This window comes from Pteropus vampyrus, unplaced genomic scaffold (assembly GCF_000151845.1).
Source record: "Pteropus vampyrus isolate Shadow unplaced genomic scaffold, Pvam_2.0 Scaffold3, whole genome shotgun sequence".
Classification (NCBI taxonomy): Eukaryota; Metazoa; Chordata; class Mammalia; order Chiroptera; family Pteropodidae; genus Pteropus; species Pteropus vampyrus.
Window position 1 is genome coordinate 5,641,654 of NW_011888784.1, and position 20,766 is coordinate 5,662,419.

General features: G+C 33.6%; 1 protein-coding gene across 9 annotated transcripts in view; it reads left to right on the forward strand.

The window, feature by feature from the left end:
* PIAS2 (protein inhibitor of activated STAT 2) overlaps window positions 1-20,766 on the forward strand; it is a 69,988-nt gene that overhangs the window by 14,830 nt on the left and 34,392 nt on the right. For 3 of the 9 annotated variants that reach the window (XM_023531327.1, XM_023531333.1, XM_023531338.1), the window contains exons 1-3: window positions 2,993-3,073; window positions 11,693-12,167; window positions 17,756-17,840. In XM_023531327.1, the coding sequence (XP_023387095.1) occupies window positions 11,696-12,167; window positions 17,756-17,840 (557 nt within the window). In that variant the 5' untranslated portion in view covers window positions 2,993-3,073; window positions 11,693-11,695. Of the gene's footprint in view, window positions 1-2,989; window positions 3,074-9,036; window positions 9,074-11,692; window positions 12,168-17,755; window positions 17,841-20,766 lie in introns of those variants that run through there. The other 6 variants (XM_023531306.1, XM_023531293.1, XM_011361071.2 and 3 more) reach the window with 6 other exon arrangements.

The following is a 20,766-nucleotide window of genomic DNA, read 5'->3' on the forward strand; positions in this document are numbered from 1 at the left end:
GTTGGTTTGAAACAGTCTAGTCAATCATTGGGGGACATGGAAGCAGGCCAAGTTCTCCTGCCTAGTAGTTCTTCAAAGAACTTCTTGGCTGTTTGCTTCTCCATATAATTTTGGAATTATCTTTTTAAGTTACATAGACACACACATACACACCCTCCCACCCCCTCTTTTGGGATTTTGATGGGAAATGCATTGAATCTGTAAACCAGTTTGGAGAGATTGAACATTTTTGTTAAGTTTTCTTGACCATGAACATCATTATTCCATTTACTTAGGTCTTTTACAGTGTCTCTCAAAGTTTTAGAATTTTCTTCAACTAAACTATTGCAAATATTTTGTTAGATTTATTTCTAGGTACCTTATTTTTGTATCAAATCATAAATGACCTCTTTTTTATAATTATATTTTCTACCCTGCTGGTGTATATAAGTAAGATTTGACTTTGTGTAACAACCTTGCTGTACTCCTAATTGTGATAAATTATCTATAAATTCTTTTGGATTTTCTGTGTAGACAGACCAATCTGTAAATAATGACCTCTTTGTGTCCTCTTTTCCAATTCTTATGCTTTTTTTTTCTTTCTTTTCTTGTCTTAATGTGCTGGCTAGGATCTCCAGTACAATGTTGAATAGAAGCGGTGATGGGGGCATCCTGATCTTGTTCCTGATTTTAAAGGAAATACTTTCAAAGTTTCACAGTTAAGTATGATGCTTGCTGTAGGTTTATTGTAGATAATCTTTTCAGGTTAAGGATGTTTCTGTTACTAGTTTGCTAATTTAAAAAAAAAAAAAGGATGTTGAATTTTATCAGAAACCTTTTTTGCATCTTTTGAGAGGATCGTAGTTTTTATTTCGTGAACTCCTGTTAATGTTTTCCTTCTGTAACCTGTTAACATAATGAAATACACTGATTGATATTCCGATATTTAAATCAACCTTTTTTTCCAAATATAAAGTCAACCCTGATCTGTCTCCTTTTTTTTTTTCATTATTGGATTCAGTTTGAAGCTAGTTAATTCACAATTTTTGCCTCTAATGAGTAATATTGACCTGTCATTTAAAAGGTATATACTTTTTCTCTTCTGGAAGAGTTGATATGAGATTAGAATGCTGCGTTTCTTAAGTGTTTGGATCTCCCTTGTAAAATTGTTACTGGTTTTTTTTCTTTGTGGGACACTTCTTAACTACCGATTGAATTGCTTTGGTTATAGGATTGTTTGTATCTTCAATTTTCAAACCAATTTTTGGTAGATTATACTTTAATAAAAAATTGTCCATTTTATCCATGTTCTCGAATTTATAGCATTAATTCGTTAATCTCTAATTTTGTAGTATTTGTAGGTAATGTCCCTTTTATCTTTTTTTTTTTAAGCCATTTTTGATCAGTTTTAAAAGCTAAAAGTTTGGCAATTTTTTAAAGACTTCAAAGAATCAAGTTTTTGTCTTTTTTTTGCTCTTTAATGTATCCTTCCCCCATTTCACTATTTCTGCTCATTTCCCTCCTTTTACTTCTTTTGGGTTTATTTCTGTTCTTCTAATTTCTTAAGTTAGCTGCTTTGCTTATTAATTTTTATCATTTTAATATAGGCATTTAAGACCATGAATTTCTGTGTATCGCTTTTACTGCATCACACAAGTTTTGATGTGTAGTATTTTCACTTGTGGCTATTTTTCTATTTTCCACTGTGAATTCTTTATCAGTCATTGAAAGTTTTATTTCCAAACATGGGAGATCCTTTAGTTATTCATTTGTATTGTGTTTAGGCAGCATGGTCTGTATGGTATCAATCCTTTGGTATCTTTTGAGAGTATGTTGTCATTTTTTTAAATAAATATTGTTTGTACTTGAAGAGAATGTGTATTTTCCAGTTGTTGGTGCAAAGATTTATATATGTCCAGTAAACAGGCTTGTTAATTCTGCTGTTCAAATCATATATCTTTATGTTTTTAGAGAGAGAATGTTAATCTTTTATTAGAATGGTTGGTTTTTTCCCTGTAGTTCTGTCAGTTTTTTAAATATATTTTTAAATTGTTACTAGTATATGAAAGTTTAAATTTGTTATATTTTTTCATTGAATTAAAACTATTATTACTCTCTGTAGTGATTTCTTTATATCTAGGAATATTTTTTGTATTACATACTGCCGTTTGATATTTCCATACCTATACTGTTTTCTTTTGGTCAGCTAATTTTGGCTGTTTTAAAAAATTCACCCTCCCTCTACATATTAGTTTTGCCTCTCGTGAATATCATGTTATCGAACTTAAGAAAATTAATTGGCTCTGATAGTTTTGGTCTTCGCAATTTTAAATTAAACTTTTTATTGAGATAATTGTCAATTCACTCACAGTTCTAAGAAATAGTAGAGAGATAGCCCATGTATCTTTTACCCAGTTTCCCCCAGTGGTAACATCTTGCAAAACTGTAGTACCCTATCACAACCAGGATATTGTCATTGACACAATCAAGATACAGACCTTTTCCATCACCACAAGGACTCCTTACTTATATTATCATTTTTATAGCCAACATCCACTTCTTTCTCTCTCCTTAATCTCTGGGACCCAGTCATCTGTTTTTCATTTTTATGATTTTGCTTTTTTCAAGAATGTTGTGTGAGTGGAATCATACAGTATGTCACATTTTGTTTTTCTTTTTTTTTTCCACTCAGCATAATTCTCTGGAAATTTATCCATGTTATTATATGCATCAATAGCTCATCCCTTTGTATTGCTGAGTAGTATTCCATAGTATGGATTTGTTTAACCATTTACCTGTTTAAGGCATCTGGGTTGTTTACAGTTTTTGGCTGTTACAAATAAAAGTGCTTTAAAGATTTGTGCATAGTTTTTTTGTGTGTACCTAAGTTTTCATTTCTCTGGGATAAATACCCAGGAGTGTACTTACTGGGTTGTATGGTTATTGTATATATAGTTTTTAAGAACTTGCCAAACTGTTTTCCAGAGTGGCTGTGCCATTTTACGTTCCTACCAGCAATGTATGGAGTGATCCAGTTTCTCTGCATCTTCGCCAGCATTTGGTGTTATTACTGTTTTTCATTTTAGCCATTCTGGTATGTATCTAGTGATATCTCAGTAAGATTTTAATTTGCATTTCCCTAGTGACTAATGATACTGAGGATATTTTTATGTACTTAGCTTTTCATCTGTATATCCCCACTGATGAAATGTCTCTTCATGTCTTTTGTCCTTTTTCTAATTGGATTTTTTTCTGTTGAGTTTTGAGAATTCTAGATATATTCTAGATAACTAGTCATTTGTTGGATATATGCTTTGTAAATAAATATTTTCTCCAAGACTGTTGATTGTCTTTTCATCCTTTTAACAGGGTCTTGCAGAGCACAGGTTTTTAATATTGATGAAGTCCAATGTATCATTTTTCCTTTTGTGGATCTTGCTTTGAGCAGTCAAGTCTAAGAGCTCTTTGCCTTGCCCTAGATCCTAAAGATTTTCTCCTATGTTATTTCCTAAAAGTTTTATCATTTGTTCTAATACTTAAGTCTGTGATCCATTTGGAGTTTATTCTTGTATAAAATGTGAAACTTAGGTAGAAGCTCAGTTTTTTTGTCTATGGGTATGCAGTTGCTCCAGCACTATTTGTTGAAAGGCTGTCTTTCCTCCATTGAGTTACTTTTGCACCTTTGTCAAAAACTGTTTGGGCATATTTGTATAGGTCTATTTCTGGGTTCTTTGTTTGTGTAGGTCTATTTCTGGGTCGACCTATGTGTCTCTTGCTCTGCTGATACCACAGAGTGTTGGTTACTGAGCTAAATTGTGAAATGTGATATACTGATTCTTCTCTATTCTTTTTCAAAATTGTTTTTGCTTTTCTAGTTCCTTTGCCTTTCCATATAAACTTTAGAATAATGTTATATCTGTTAAAAGTCTTGGTGGGATTTGAGTAGGAATTGTGTCAAATCTGTGTATATGTTTTGGGAAAATTGATGTTAGCTTTGTTGAATCTTCAAATCCATGAAGAATCCATTTATTTAGATCTTCTTAGACTTCCATTAGTGTTTTATAGTTTTCACCATACAAGTAGATGTTTCGTTATGTCTTAAAACATAGAGATTTTTATTTTCTTTGGAGCGATTATAAATAGTATTATGTTTTTTAACTTGTTTCCACATGTTCTTAGTATATAAAGATATGATTGGTATTGTGTATTGGTCTTGTATCCCGCAGCCTTGTTAAATTGTTACTCTAGGAGTTGTTTTGTTGATTCGCTGGAATCTGCAAATACAGGGAGCCTCCTCTCAAGTATATGCCTTTTATTTCCTTTTCTTGTCTTTTCACACAAGCTAGAACTTCCAACACTATACTGATTGAGAATGGTGAGAGTAGACATCTTTGCCTCATTTACAGTTTTAGAGGCAAGGATTCAGTCTTTCACCATTAAGTATGTTAGCTCTAGATTTTTTTATAGGGACTCTCTATTAAGTTGAGGAAGTTCTCTATTTTTGTTCTTCTGAGAATTTTTATCAAGAGTGGGTGTTGAATTTGTCAGATGCCTTTTCTGCATTGATTGATATGATCATGCAATTTTTCTTTTTTAGCTCTTAGTAAGGTGTACTACATTGATTTCAAATATTGAACCAGCCTTCATCCTTGGAATAAACCACACTTGGTCATGGCGAATAGCTTTTTTTAAAAGATTGCTGAATTCTATTTGCTAATATTTTAAGTATTTTAGCATTTATATTCATGAGGGAAATTGATTGTAGTTTTGTTTTTTGTACTGTGTTTGGATTTGGTATCAGTAATACTAGCTTTATAAAATGAATTTGGAAATATTCTCTTATTTTTTGGAAGAAATCATATAGAATTGGTGTTAATTCTTTAAATTTTGGGTAGAATTCTGTAAAATGTTCTGGGCCTGCTCATTTCTTTTTGGAGAGTTTTAAAAATTATGAATTAAATTTTCTGAGTAGTTAGATATTAAATTTTTCTCTTTCATATTTGGTAAGTTTTGGTGGTTTATATTTTTCAAGAAATTGGTCATTTTCATCCACGTTGCCAAACTCGTGTGTGTAGAGTTGCTCTTAGTATTCCTGTGTTCTTTTTTATGTGTGCGGTTTCTGTAGCAATATCCTCAATCTCAGTCTTTTAATTGGAGAGTTTATTTCATTTTTATTTGTTGGAAAATTTTATTTGTTGTAAATATGTATTTGCATTTATTTTTACCCCTTCATTTTGTGCTGTCGTACTTTTTCTGTGTTTGTCTCTTCATTTTCTTGCCAGTTTTGGGGTAGATTTTTTTTTTCCCTTTTCTCATTCTCATGTTTTCCCCATTTACTAGTTGTGAAATTATATACTTTTTCAATTAAAACTCTTGAGGTGTTCATGAATTTTTTGGTTTTAATACATGCATGTAAGTCTAAAATTACTCTTTTCCTTTCTCACCTATAGAATACTGTATGTAAAGTGTTCACCACTCTACCAATTTATTGCATGTCATTATTGCCCAACATTTTTGTTCTATATTTTCTTGCCTCACAAATTTGATAGTTTTATACAGTAAATGTTTGTTTTGGCTGATGACCTCCCTCTTCAAGTTTATTATTTTCATTGCTCATCATTCTACTGTCTTAATACTCATTCCTCTTTATTACTCTGTTCAGCAGTTGATGGGCTTTTTACTTTCCCTTCAATGTGTGAGGTATGCTTTCCTTCTCAGGACTTTCGCTCCTGTTATGTCCTGTGCTTTGGAATGCCTTTCTTTCAGGATCCATTCGGTGCTTTCTTACTCTTTCAGTTACTCAAGTTTCCTTCTCAGTGAGACTTTCCCTCTTTCAAATTGCAGATTTTTTACCTCTTCACTACCTGTTTCCTTTTCCTCCTTTATTTTTGTTCATTGTATTCACCACCACCTGCCATGTTATGTATTTTATTTATTTAGTAACATATATTCCTTAATCCTTTTTATTTCTCGTCTTTCTGGTTCATAGCCATTCTGACAGGTATGAGGTGATATCTAGAAGTTTTTATTTGCATTTCTCATCTTTCTGATTCATAGCCATTCTGACAGGTATGAGGTGATATATATAAGTTTTGATTTGCATTAGTGATGTTGGCCATCTTTTCATGTACTCGTTGGCCATCTTTATGACATCTTTGGAAAATACCTATTCATATCTTCTGCCTATTTTTTTAATTGGTTTTTTTTTTTTACTTTGGGTTGTTGAGTTCTTTATTTTGGATATTAACCCCTTGTCAGATATACAATCTGAAAATATTTTCTCCCATTCAGTAAGTTACCTTTTCGTTTTGTTGCTGGTTTCTTTTGCCATGCAGAAGCTTTTTAGTTTAATGTAGTCCCACTTGTTTGTTGTTGTTGCTGCTGCTTTTGATGTCAGGTTCAAAAAATCTTTGCCAAGACCTATGTTATATGGAGCTTATTAATGCCTGTGTTTTCTTCTAGGGATTTTATGGTTTCAGGTCTTATGTTCAAGTCTTCTATCCATTTTTAGTTAATTTCTGTGTATGGTGTAAGATAATCATCCAGTTTCATTATTTTGCATGTGGCTGTCTAGTTTCCCAGTATCATTTATTGAAGAGACTATTCTTTCTCCATTGTATATTCTTGGCTCCTTTGTCATAAATTAATTGACCATATATGTATGGGTTTATTTCTGGGTTCTCTATTCTTTTCCATTGATCTTCATGTCTTTTTTATGCCAATAGCTTACTGTTTTGATTACTGTAGCTTTGTAATATAGTTTGAAATCAGGGAGCATGATGCCTCTAGCTTTGTTCTTCTTAAGATTGCTTATGATTTTAAAGGAAATGATTTTAAAGGAAATCTCATACATTGTATAATTTTATTCATAAATATATCAGTATGTGACTATAAGAATAGAGATCATCCTGACCAGATAATATACTAAGTTTGTGTTAAACCATTTTTATTTTCCTAGATTAAACTATATTTGGGTACATCGAGGAATTTTATGTCTTTACTCACAGGAAACATTGATGTGTTACAAAAAGGCTCCTATGATCCACATTGGGAAATACTAGGCCCCCGGTTTCATCCGTCTTTTGCTTAAGATTTTCATTGGATGAATGGACTCCTTGCTGACATTTGAAAAATAATGATTTGCATATTTTAAAAATTTTGTGTTTTGTGTTCAACAGATTTTTCCATGTTTGTCTTCTAACATGTATTTGACTGACTTTTAGTCTCTTGACAGTTTAAGGAACAGAATTACATCTTTTTCTTTTTGAAGGCTTAATAAAATTTATTCATTAAGCTGTCTTGTCTGGGTAGATGCCTTTGAAAGTGTAGAGGGGTAAAGATAATCTCTTGGTCTTGAATCAGATTGAGTAATTTATATTTTTCTAGGAAATAACTTTTGTCGGTATCTTTAATTAGAACGTTTTTGGTTTAAAGAAATTTCCTTAATATTTGTGGTCTTTATATTCCTTTTCTCATTCTCAAGACTGTTTTCATTCCCTTTTTGGAGCCTGCCTTTATAGACTTTTCTGCTTTTTGCTTTCTAATTCATGTGTTCTTTTATTTTTAAGTTCTTCACTCTATTTGAGGATATGTGTTTATTTTGTTGTTACAGTCAGCCTTCCAGATCCATGAGTTTCACACCTCTGGATTTTGGTATATGTCGGGGGTGTGGTTCCTGGAACCAGTCATTCTCAGATCCCAAGGGACCACTTTACTTTTTTGCTTACAAACTTATTTTTAATCTTGTTTATAATAATGGAAGCATTTAGGGTGATGTTCTCTCAAACTTTGGTTTTATAGATTTCGAAGGGTAGTAAATATTCTCTGTTGTTTCTTTTCATAGTTGACTTTCAATTTTGATTTCTTTAGCCAAGGAGTTATTTTATCAATGTGTTGTAAGGAATATAATATAATTATATTCACTATAATTAAATCCTCTTTTACTTGATAAGGTGTATCAAGTAAAAGAGGATTTAATTATAGTGAATATGTAATTTCACAGGAATGGAGGGCCAGGAACTGGGGCTTCCTATGACCTATTAAATGAGTAGTAGTTAGGAATTAGAGAATCTTTCTAAATTGTCACAGTTTCTCTTATGGCATCAGCCTGGTCACTCCTTTTGATAGCATATTTGATGGTTTTTCTTTATTCATTTCTGCTTATAAAGGAAGATGTAGATTGTTTTAATGTAATTGGGATAGGCAATATTAATAATGTGATTTATCAGTTTTCTTCAGCAACTTCTCTTTCTACTTCATATGATACATGATAGCAGATGGAGGATCTACAAAGTTTGTGTTAGACCTTCCCCAAATTCCGGGCTGTGTTTGGAAATTTCTCTCTCATGTTTAAGAGTTGAAGAGTAGTCTCAAATATTTTACTCATTAGCGATCACATATAACTATCATATTTACTTATTTGATAAGTCGTTTTATAAATGTAGTTAGTACCTTCAACTTGCCTTCACTGCTATATATAATGTTCCAATTACATAATGTCCTAGCTTTAAAATTTTTTGTAAGTTGGTGTTACTTAAATTTGATAAAGAAACAAGGTTTATTTAAATTCCTAGTCTTAATTGATATTAGCTTTTCTTTTGAAATCCAGATCGTGTATCTTTTTAAAAAATCAGTCATGACAGCCTATTTCTCTGTAGTTCATAGAATTTCCTTAAAGTCAGCAAGCATTTATTGAGAAATTCCTCTGCGTAGAGCATACAGCAATCATATTAGAGGGCAGATTTGGGTAGGCAGCAGGATGGACTGGATAAAATCTACTTAAAAAACTATACTAAAGATAGATGTTAGTGGAGAGCAATAGCTGAAATCCATTCTTTGTATAGTATTCATAGCTGGCTCACCTTACCTGGTGACAGCTGAAACTTCATTGAAGATGGAGTCAAAAAAAAATAAGCATCACTTTAAGAAGAATGGGATCCACCAAGGTTTGCCAGGAAAAACAGTCAAAGAATTTGACTTAATAAGCTCCTTAGGGAATAGGGAATATCCTAAATGCTAAATAAAGGTTAGTTTTTGTTGTTGTTTGTTTTTAAACAGATATTGATGACCAGAAGGATGAAGTGACTTTCCCAAGGTCCTGAGTTTTGATGCTAAGACTTGACCTACATACAACTCCTTATTGCTGTTGTGAAGTTTTCCACAGGACACCATTGACACTCTAAGCCATCATCTTTGGCAGGACTTGCCATCATCTTCAGAAGTGCCTAGCAGTACTTTATCTTGGCAGCATTTTTGCAATGCAAAGACTGTCTGTCTTGTCTGCTGTTGTTTCCTTTGTCCTTTCTTCAAACCAGGGGATTTCTTTTTTGCTCAGAATCTTGTTATCTCACATTTATAGTTCTAAGCCCTTATCTCTTCCCTTTTGTTTGGATATTTACAATAGCTGATGAAGCCATTTTTATTAGCATTCTTTGCCAGATGAAGTTACCATTGGAAATAAGTGAATTGAGACCTCCTAGGAATTCCATTTTGAGAGCCAAGCTTATGATGACTTGGTGTTCTCTTGCCTCCTTTCTGTAAAACAGGTTTCGTTAAAGAATATCTGAAAATACCTGGAAGGAGGGAAGCAAAGTAATGTATTCCATTTCTTTAGAAAGAATCACAAATACCTTGTTTATGTATGCCTTTTTTTGGTTGGTGTTCGTGTTCTCCATGATTTAATGTTGCTTAGATTATTATAATATAAGCAAACTTCAGTTGAAGTATTTACTAGGATTGGGGGCTTCGGGGAAGATGCATTGCTTTTCTTGCTTGGGAAGACACTTAGTCCTGAAAGCTACATAGTCCTTTTTATGCATGAAACCTTGAGTAAACTGTAATGGGCTTGTTATGAGTTTGGCCAAGAATTTTGTTTTCCATCTTTGTTTTTATTTTTTTTATCTTTGTGGTCCATAGCATAAGGGTAAGATAAAAAAGATCTCCATCTTAATATATGGAGGAAATGAAGAGAGTTAAAGTATGACCATGGCATTGTGATACATCTTGCTATAAGAGTGTTGTTTAGAGCTCCACTGTGGTAGTTTACTAGCCATATGTGGTTCTTACGCACGTGAAATGTGATTAGTTCAAATCAAGAAGTGCTCTAAGTGTAAAATGCACACTGGATAGTGAAAACTTAGTATGGAAAAAAATCTCATTGACACTTTAAAAAAATTGTTGATTTTTAAATTATAAAAGTTGTTTACATGTTGAAATAATACTTTCGACATACTGGGTTAAATAAAGCATATTATCAAGATTAATTTGTTTGAATGTGGCTACTAGAAGATTTAGAATTATGTATATGATTCTTATTTCTATTGGACAGCGCTGATCGAGAGTATAAAAAATGGTGGCTAAGGCTACAACTTTTAATACTGTACAACTCTGACTTGTACAGTATGAAATATGGATGCATATAGTGTATGTAGTAGAATTATGATATAGCTTGTATATGCAGCTGTATTTGTCATATTTAAAATTGTTTTCAGTTTAGAAAACTAGTAAGTATTATTCTTGACAACTATTTATAAGCCAAAAAGAGTTTTAACAATGGCTTCTAGGCTATCAATGAGACTTAAAAGTGCAGAACGGAGGAATTATGTTTGATGAATCATTGCCAGCTATAGGTATTGCCCTTGCATACCTACCAGGTTGAGAAGGAATCCCAGGTAGCTGTGGAGTGTGCGGCACTGAGGAGGTAGACTGAGGGAAGTTTCTTCAGGTTGCTTTCTGAAAGGGTATGTTTTTGAAAGGACATTTGGTAAGCTCTAGGTCACACTCTGACTGGACAGTACGCATGTGAACAAATCTGACCCAAGTGTGGGTTACCTCCAAGTTCAGAATTGACTGAAAAATCGTTAAGGTGGATTTCTGAATCAGCAAGTGGTTAAAAGTATATGTTAGGGTTTGTTGAATAAATAGATGGTGGGATTTGAAGCAGGAATTGCTTGTTACCTTCATTTTACACCTAAGAACAAGTCAGTAGAGAGTGGCTTAGAAAGAACCTTGTCCTTTGAGATTTGTGACCACTTGTTTCCTTGCTTTTGAAAGGTCATTTTCTCATTGGATACTCACCCGGAAACTTCAGTCATTTGAGAAATTTGACAGCTAAAGAAGATATATGAATTTTTAGCTTTAATTTTTAAAAATATTTTTGTATATTTTCTGTTTCTTAATATTTGAGTTGAGGTGAAAAATTCATTGAATTTTGGATCATAAGTCTCTTGATTTTGTAGATTTACTACTTAGCCTCAGAAGTTATGCATATAGTATTGTAAAAAATGTAATTCTTTGGTTGATTCATTCATGATAATACTGTAACAAACAATATGTATTGGTAGTACTTAGTTTTGAAAAGATATTTTCATTGGTTATAAATTTCATGGTCAAAAGCAGATATGGGTTTTCACTTGAGCAATCAGATAATGGGGTGTTAATAGAAACCAGTAGACTACCCAAAAAAAAGAGTACAACAAAACATAATTAACACCATAACTTGATTGTAATTTGGTAGGGTTTGGGGTAGCAGCATAAACAGGAATGATTCTAACAACTGGCATGTGCCAGTAACCAGTGGAAATGCTGGTTACTGGCACATGCCAGTTGATAGAATGTGGGAAAAATCAGATTTTATAGTATATTTTAAATAGGGCTTTTATATTCTTAAGGGTGACTATTTGCTTATGTCTTTTTTTTTTTCCTTTTGTTTTAGAATATGGTTTCTAGTTTTAGGGTTTCTGAACTACAAGTGTTACTAGGCTTTGCTGGGCGGAATAAAAGTGGACGCAAGCATGACCTCCTGATGAGGGCGTTGCATTTATTGAAGAGCGGCTGCAGCCCTGCGGTTCAGATTAAAATCCGAGAGTTGTATAGACGCCGATACCCACGGACTCTTGAAGGACTTTCTGATTTATCCACAATCAAATCATCGGTTTTCAATTTGGATGGTAGCTCATCACCTGTAGAACCTGACTTGACCGTGGCTGGGATCCACGCGTTGCCTTCCACTTCAGTTACACCTCACTCACCGTCCTCTCCTGTTGGTTCTGTGTTGCTTCAAGATACTAAGCCCACATTTGAGATGCAGCAGCCATCTCCTCCCATTCCTCCTGTCCATCCTGATGTGCAGTTAAAAAACTTGCCCTTTTATGACGTTCTTGATGTTCTCATCAAGCCTACGAGTTTAGGTAAGTGTTAGAGAAATCCATTTATTGGCAACCATGACTAAAACCTAATATAACTGTTGATTCATCATTCATGTTCTTATGGCTTAGAACTCAAATTTCTTCTGTGCATATGGGAACACAAATCATCTTGCTTGTGATTCTGTGTTTTGATACTTTTGATATTTTTACAAAGACTTAGTTTCTGTTTACTATACCTTTTAAAGTACTTTCCTAAGAAATGAACCTATTTTTCTTAATTTTTTTTTTGATATGGCACAGGGAGTTTGTCACACGTTTTTTAGCTTTTTAACACCCATCAGCTGTTCAGAGGTAGGGTTGAATGTCCGGAGAGAAGACTAGACCTGAGAGATGTAACAGTGTGTTTCTCTGCTTGTGATGCACCAAGGAGTGAACTCTGTGAGGCTTCCTGCTTTTCTTTCCTCCTTTCCTGCTTTGTTCAGAAATAGGAATAGAAATTTTCCTTCTTTTCTATATTCCTCATAGAGTTTCTCTTTCATTAACTTCAATAAAGTTAAAGAAAAGTAGTAGGCTTTTTATAAGTTTACTAAAATAAAACTTCTGTATCTCATTTGGCTTAGATAAAAAAATGCCAAAGGTATTTTGTGTAGAAGAGTGGCTTAGAAAAATCTGCCTTTTGCTCATAATTAGAAGGTAAAAAATATATATAACCTCGGGGCTTATAAAATAACTTTTTACCCCTAAGCTGAAAAGCTATTCATTTATTTGTTTTTCAGAAGTCCTGCCTATCATTGTTTTTATGAACATTTCCTTATTTTGCCTTGTTATCCCTAAAGAGAAAAGGAAAAATTTCTTAATATATACAGTCTTAGTATGTCTGATCGATAAAACACTGATCTTAAGAAATGCTATTTTAGACTTCGAGGTAGAAAGTTAAAAAATCAGTATAGTACCATATAGTCTGCCATATAAAAGTAGAAAAATATAATAATTTCCAGTAATGACCTTTAACTGAAAATTTTTAGTGTCATGATGTCAAAGGCAGTATAATATGACATTCAGAAGTTCCGTTAAGTTTTGATTTGGTTTTATGACATTGAAAATATTTCTAAAAATAAAAATTCTGGGAAAATTTGTTTATTTGAAACACTACCATGCAGACAACTGTTTACATTTGGGAACTAAGAATTCAAAATCCTCAGGAGTCAAAAAGAGATGCCAAATCCATATTGCAGAGCACATATTCTTCAGAACTGCAAGCCAATCTGTATAGTCTTGATTTTATATACAATTGACTAGATAATTTCTAAGCCATCAATATATTGTTGAATAGGAATTAATTGACAGCATGGGAGAGACTGAAAGAGCCGTGCTAGAAAAAACACAAGAGATCAAAAATGTTATTCCAAAATCTCTTAGGATAGTGAGACCAATAATCATTCAGTATTGAGGGAATCACAGTTACAGCATGGCACATGTATTGATGCTAAAAAAAAAAAAAAGAAAACAAACCCCAAAAAACAACCATGGTGAATATATTGTTTAAGAAGATAACATTATTATATAGTTTGCAGGTTGGAATTATTTTTATTTAGAATGGTTAAAATAAAAATATTTTAGCATTTAAAATGACAGAATATCATTCAGAAAACAGGAGTGTACACAGTACTTAAGGAGGTTTCCTGTAGCTAAGGTTATACTGTAATAAACGGATAATCCCCCAATCTAAAAACTAACCCAAATCTCTGTCCTCTTCACTTAAGTAGCTATTTGGATTTGCTCTCACATGCAGTCTTTCTCATCTTTTTGATTTTTTTCTTAAGAATTTATTTTGAAGATAAAATCCTTTTTGAATTATATTTCTATTTTAAAAATTTGTCTACATTCAGTCTGTGCATAAGAATATATATAAAATATTGTTGTAAAGAACATTAATGAAATGAACACCTGTGATTCTTTTCAAATTTCAAAGTAATTTATGCTAGTAACTGAAAATTCAAACATAGAAATATAACAGGGAAAGTCTCTCATAATCATATATTATCAGCTAGTCCTATCAATAGTTACCTGTTTCTCTTTTTATGTTCTGCCATCTCTTTTGGCTTGTCTCTGTGCTAACATATTTGGGATCTTAGCTGAGAAGGTATAAAGACCGGGGATGACTTAATGGCTAGAAGCTGGGATCATCTGGAGGCATCTTCATTCAACATATCTGGTGGCTATGCTACCTATTGGCTTGGACTCAGCATGGCTGTTAGCTAGAATACCAACATATGGCTTTTTCATGTGGTCTAGTTTGGTCTTCTTTATAGCATGAAAGCTAGGTTCTGAGAGTGAGTGTCCCCAGAGAGCAAGAAAGAAGTGCATGGTGCTTTTACGATCTAGCCTTGCAGGTTGTATAGCGTCACTTATACCATATGCTACTGATTGAAGCAGTCACAAAGAGCTATTCAGGTTCAAAGGGAGGATGATACAGACCCCACTACTTAATTAGAAGAGTATCAAGAGTACATTATAAGAAGGGCATGATGGGAGATGTTGCAGCCATTTTTGTAAAATAGAATCTACATTATGAAGGATTGTTGAAAAAGGAAGGAGTTTAAACGAATTCATATCTGATTCATGTCCTTCCCTGAGCCATGGTCTTTTTCCTTTTCATTTGCTGCTGTTAACATAAAAAGCATTCATTGGATCTATGTAGAATTGGTTTTCTGGTCCTGTGTTAGAGAAACTAATGGGGAGAAACACCACAAAACCTGCATGCTTCTACTTTATATCCTGCCATTCTTTTTCCTCATCTGAATTAAAATGAAAGTCTAGCTAATAGACTTACCTTATGGTGAGTTTAGTGAGCTTTTGGCTACTGTTCTGTCATAAAATTGTCCTACCTAAAAACTATCAGTAAATATTAATACATATTAGATTTTATTACCATATGCATTATTTTTTGTTTCTGTAAGTTCTTGGAATTTAGTTATGGCACATAGTGATGAGACAGATCTGTTTTTCCATAGAAATGGTATGATTATTTGGGATTATATTTTGGACTAAAAATTTGTCAGCAAATAATTGATAAAGCAAAACTTTTAGAAAAATAAAAGATACAGCAAAGATATCTATGATGATATAAACTATTAACATTAAGCTGCAAGTTCTGTAAATTGTACATAAATGGTAGCATACATGACTATGGAAGCATTGTAGTTTCAAGAAAGTTCATGGTTTATGGGTGCTTTTCTGAGTAGGTTGACCCCAGTCAGAGAGGACCTCAAATACTGGCATTTGTGCTGGTGAATTCACTGAAGATCTTACACACAGCTTTGCAGGTGTAGGTACCTGACATTTTGGGTGCACCGAAAGTGGATCTGTCTCTGGAGATTTATGTTAATTAAGGTCATCAAAATGAAGTAAGAATTGCAGCTGTTGGGTAGATAATTTCATATACTTATCCTTGCTCTTGTCATTTCTTAGTTCTACCTGTGTTATAAATACTGCCTTTCAATGCTACTATAGTTTTCTTTTAAAAGAAATAAAAACAGCATATTGTTTTACTTTTTCCACTTATTTACTGTTTGTGGTGGTTTTCATTCCTGAAACTTTTGTTTTGAAGTTTTTTTTAAAAATCCTGATAATTTCTTTTTACATTTCTTGTATGTCCGCTTTCAACAAATTCTCTTAGCTCTTATCTAAAAGTCATTATTTTACCCTGTTTTTGAAGGGTATTGAATTTTCAGTTGACAGTTTTTTCCTTTCACCGATTTAAAGATGACTTCTGGCCTACGTTTTTAAAAAGAAGTCAGCCTTTATTCATATATATATTCATATATATATATATATTTTTTCCTAATTATTATTTATGCCTATAGCACCTGGTCTTTCTAGGTGGTTTCCCATCCAAGTGTTAACCAAGCCCTACCCTGCTTAGCTTCTGAGATAAGACATTGGGCTTGTTCAGGGTGGCATGGCGATAGAACATGGACCGTGGCTCCACTGGGGCGCAAACCCAGGACCTTTTGCATGTAAAGCAGTCGTGCTCACTCTACACTATGGAACCACGTCCTTTATTCATATTGTTGTTCCCTTGTATGCACTGTTTGTTTTTTCTCTGACTGCTCTCAAGATTTTATAGTCATCATTGGTTTTTAGTAGTTTGGTTTTGATGTGACTAGGTAGTTTTTTTTGTATTTATTTTGCTTGGGGTTTGATCTATAAGAACTTTACCCCCTTCCATCAAAGCTAGGGGTTAGTCTTCCATTATTTATGCGAGTTTTTTTCTTTTTCTTTTTTCTTTTTTAAATATATGCCCCATTTTCCCTTCTTCTGTGTTAGACCATTTGAAGTTTCTGGCTGGAAGACTGAGTGCTCATACCATTAAGATTGAAAATGCAGTGTGTTTACCTCTAATCTCCAAATATAGATTATTGAATTTGATAGTTAAGAGGTCATTGGTGACCTTAGCCATGGATAGTGGAAAGTGGAATCTGCAACTACCTCATGGAGTTCTTGTGAATAAGTGTGTTAATAATACATCTGCACAAGAGTTGAAGAGTGAATGGGAATTGAAAAAATGGAGTGACTTATTGTTGTAGTTCCGTGTTTGTGTTTCATGCCCTTTAGTTATGTTTATGACTTACAGTTTTGTTTCATTTTTAGGCCTTCATCATAAACAGCATCCCTCTCCCTTCTTTTTTAAATGTTCTGGGAAAATTTGAGCCACTTTCATGACATGATTTCTAGGAGTGTAACTGCTACAATAAACTACCTGTGCTTAAAGAAAAGATTGTTTTACCCAAGATGTTAATATTTCTTCTCGATATGGTGGATTTGAAGGGATATTCGACTGGCATTTCGTTTATTTATCTTCATGCTCAGGAAAACTGACCAGGAAAACTGGCCAGTAACACACAAGAGCCATTTCGTCTTTTCTTGCATATACTTGTTAGGAAGCAGAAGACTTGAGTTCTCTATATTTGCTTTTGTTTTGTGTTAATGAGCCCTAGAACACCATTGAATAATACATCAGTATGTACCTGTTGAAGTTCTTTGTGAATTAAATATATTACAATTTTTAATAATAAAATTAAGGATGATTTCATTACGTAATTTTTTTAAGTAGATAATCTTTCGTATGCAAATAATTGTTATATATCTTAATAACTATCAACTTAGAAGTTTTAAACTTTTAAATTTTCTTTCGTATGAATGATCAGTATAGTTGAATATGAAATATTGAAAACAAAACACAGCAAAGAAAATAAAACAAAAAACTCGAAAAACACCTGAATCTTGGATAGAATTCTCCTGCAGAGAGTTTTTGACTTGATCAGATTTTCATTAGATGATACTATATAGTCATGGATGAAATGTAATTTTGAAGGGTTGTGTTATATTTTTCCAGTATTGTAATTATTGTGTTAGAATAAAGAATAATAAATGTCTAAAATTGAAACTGCTTTAGAGTGACTTGACTTTCATGATTCCAAGAAGATTGCAGTTTAGTACTTCTTTATTTTGGATTATTTTAACTATAAAAATTTTAGAATTTGACAGACTACCAAAAGTACCTGCTTACTGCAAGTACTAATATTTTTGGTTTTGTTATTTGAATATTCTTTTTTTTCCCTCCCCAGTTCAAAGCAGTATTCAGCGATTTCAAGAGAAGTTTTTTATTTTTGCTCTGACACCTCAGCAAGTTAGAGAGATATGCATATCCAGGTAAGAGGAATGTTTGGAATGTATTTCTCCTTCAATGTTGGTGTGTTAGTCTGCTAGGGCTGCTGTAACAAAGTACCGCAGACTGGGTGGCTTAAACAACAGAGATTTATTTTCTCACATTTCAAGGGGCTTGAAGTCCAAGATTAAGGTGTTGACAGATTTAATTTCTCCTAAGGCCTCTCTCCCTGGCTTGCGGACACCTGCCTTCTTGCCGTGTGTATGCACATGGCCTTTCCTCTGTGTGCCTGAGTGTTACTGGTGTCTCTTCCTTTTCTTATATGGATGCCAGTCATATTGGATTAGGGCCTCAACCTTATGAGCTAGATGTTTCCCTTCCCTTATCCTGCCTTCCCGTCTCTAGTTAGTCATTGAGTCTTATCAGTTTTTATACCTAAATATCACCGTGATATTTGTTTAAATAGCTTTCAAGCCTTCATCTTTTGCCTATACAATTGTAATGGTCTCCTAGTTCTCTCAGCTGACCATTTGATCCTTCTAAAGCCAATTCAGTTTCTTTTCTCTTGTGCCTAAAAGCCCTGTAGCAATACCTCGTGAACTCAGCATTCCATTGCCTGGCAGTTCTCTTCAACATCTTGCTCTTATTCATCTTCTTTATCATCTAATCTCCTGTCACCCTTCCCTAGCAGCCTATACTTTGACTAGGCTTTCACAGCTCTGTTTGCATATCCTTTTCCTCCCTACTCTGCTTTAAGGGCCAGTTCAAGTCTTAACCGTTTTTGTGATACATTTCCAGATTTCCCCAAACACATCCTTTGTCTCTCACTGTATTGCACTGTATACTTATATTATGGCATCGTTGCATTTATTTGACTACTTGCATTTATAAACGTCTTAACGAAAGCAACATCTCTGACTCTTTTTTGTATTCTTAAAGCCTGTCACAGTGCCTGGCATATAGTAAATGCCTACTTATATCTGATGAATGAGATCAACATGTGAAAGTTCTCAGAACAATAAAACTGGCAGAAAATGAAAGTCAGAAGATGCTAGTCATAACATAACATGTTTGTGAAGATATTTAGCACATTGCATTTCCCAGTTTATGTTAATTTCCCTTATTGGAATAAAGTATTTTATTAGAATAAAGGACTTTAGCGAGCTTTTTGGAACCCTTTATAATAGGCTTCCATCTAAATTTCTAGGTTCATCTTTTGTTATTTCTCTTTTTTTCAAGTTATGTTCCTCAACCTAACGAGATTCTGGTTGACCTTTTACCCTTTGTTGAGAATCACTGCACTAGTGAAGCCACTGTTACTGATGGAGATGTGTCTCTCAAAGTAGAAATAGGTAGAACCACTGCTGTACAAACCTTGTTTTCTAATTTCTAAATTTTCCCTTTTTTCCGTAGCATTTATTTTTCATAATATACATAGCATTTAGCACATTTTATTTTAGTTGTATATACCAGTTACCTACTAGCATATAAGATTTTTGAGAGCAAATATTGTGTCTTATTTACCTTTGAAACTTTAGTACTCAGACTGAAACGTTTCTTGATTTGAATGAGTGGAATGTTATGGGTTACTCACAAGAGGTTGATGTAGTCTAGGATATTGGGATATTTTGAATAGATATTTGAGAAGAGCGAAGGCTTCCACTGGCAAGGGAAACAGTGAGATCAGAGTTAATAATAGTAGCCAGCTGCTTGCACATGTTCAGCACTTCTTATATCCAAGTACTTTAAATGTATTATTAACACATTTAATCATCACAAGAACTCCGTAAAGTAGGTGCAGTAATTTTTCATTTTTAACATGTAGAAACTGAGGCACAGAAAGGTTAAGTAATTTGCGCAAGGTCATACAGCTTAGTCCTGTAGAACTCAAGCTGGTCCCTGCTGTGCTTTACTGCCTTCTAGTGAACATAGAGAATTGGAAACAGTAAGAAGACTGGCCCAATTCGAGCAAGATAAGGGCTGAATGTATTCTTAAGAAAGGACTAATCTCTAATGTTATTCTCTCTGACAAAGTCCAAGATTTGTGATAATAGCTAAGGACACTGCTTCTTAAACTGGTCATACATGTCACCTGGGGATCTTGTTAAAATGCAGATTCTAATTCTGTAGGTCTGGGGTGGGGCCTGAGATTCTGCATTTCTAACAAGCCTCGCAAGCAGTAGCAGTGCCGTTTCATTGTGGATTCCATTTTGAGTTGCAAGTGTTTGGAAGGTTCAGGGCCAAAGATATTTTATATGGGACTCTGTTTGGGTCTCACCTAGAAATTCTAAGAGGTTCTGTGTATATATTAGTTGGATACATAATTATGTGTTGCCATGATGTAGAGGTATTGGGACTCTAGGCACCAGTTCGTGATCCTGGTTCTATATTAGAATCACCTTAGTAGCTGTAAAAACTTATGCTTAGGCTGTACCCCAGACCAATAAGAATATTTAGTGAGTGGGCCTGTATATTAAAAAAAATTAGCAAGTGATTAGAATGCTCAGCCAAGGTCAAGAACCATTATAAGCAAACAACTTCATTTATTAGAATCTTTTAGCACCTAGGGTGCTTCTTTTCATGTTAGCTAAATCTGTTGCCTATTGAAATCTGTTGCATTATGAAAGTTTCTATGAGTGAAATACCCTAAAATTACTATAAAGACATGATTAAATGTTAAGTAAATGAGGGTTATCACTATAGTGGTTTTTTGTTTGTTTGTTTTTGTTTTTCATCTTTATTGAAATAAAATAGACAATTAGTTGCTTGCATTTACATTGAACAATTCAATGAAATTTTTTTTCAATTATAATTGGTATATAATAATATACCAGTTTCAGTTGTGTAGCAGTGATCAGAGATCCACATAACTCAAAGCGATCAATCACCCCACTAAATCTAGTACTCCTCTTCCTCCTTACGTATTTATTCCAACATTATTAAACATCCTCATGCTACAGTCTACATCTC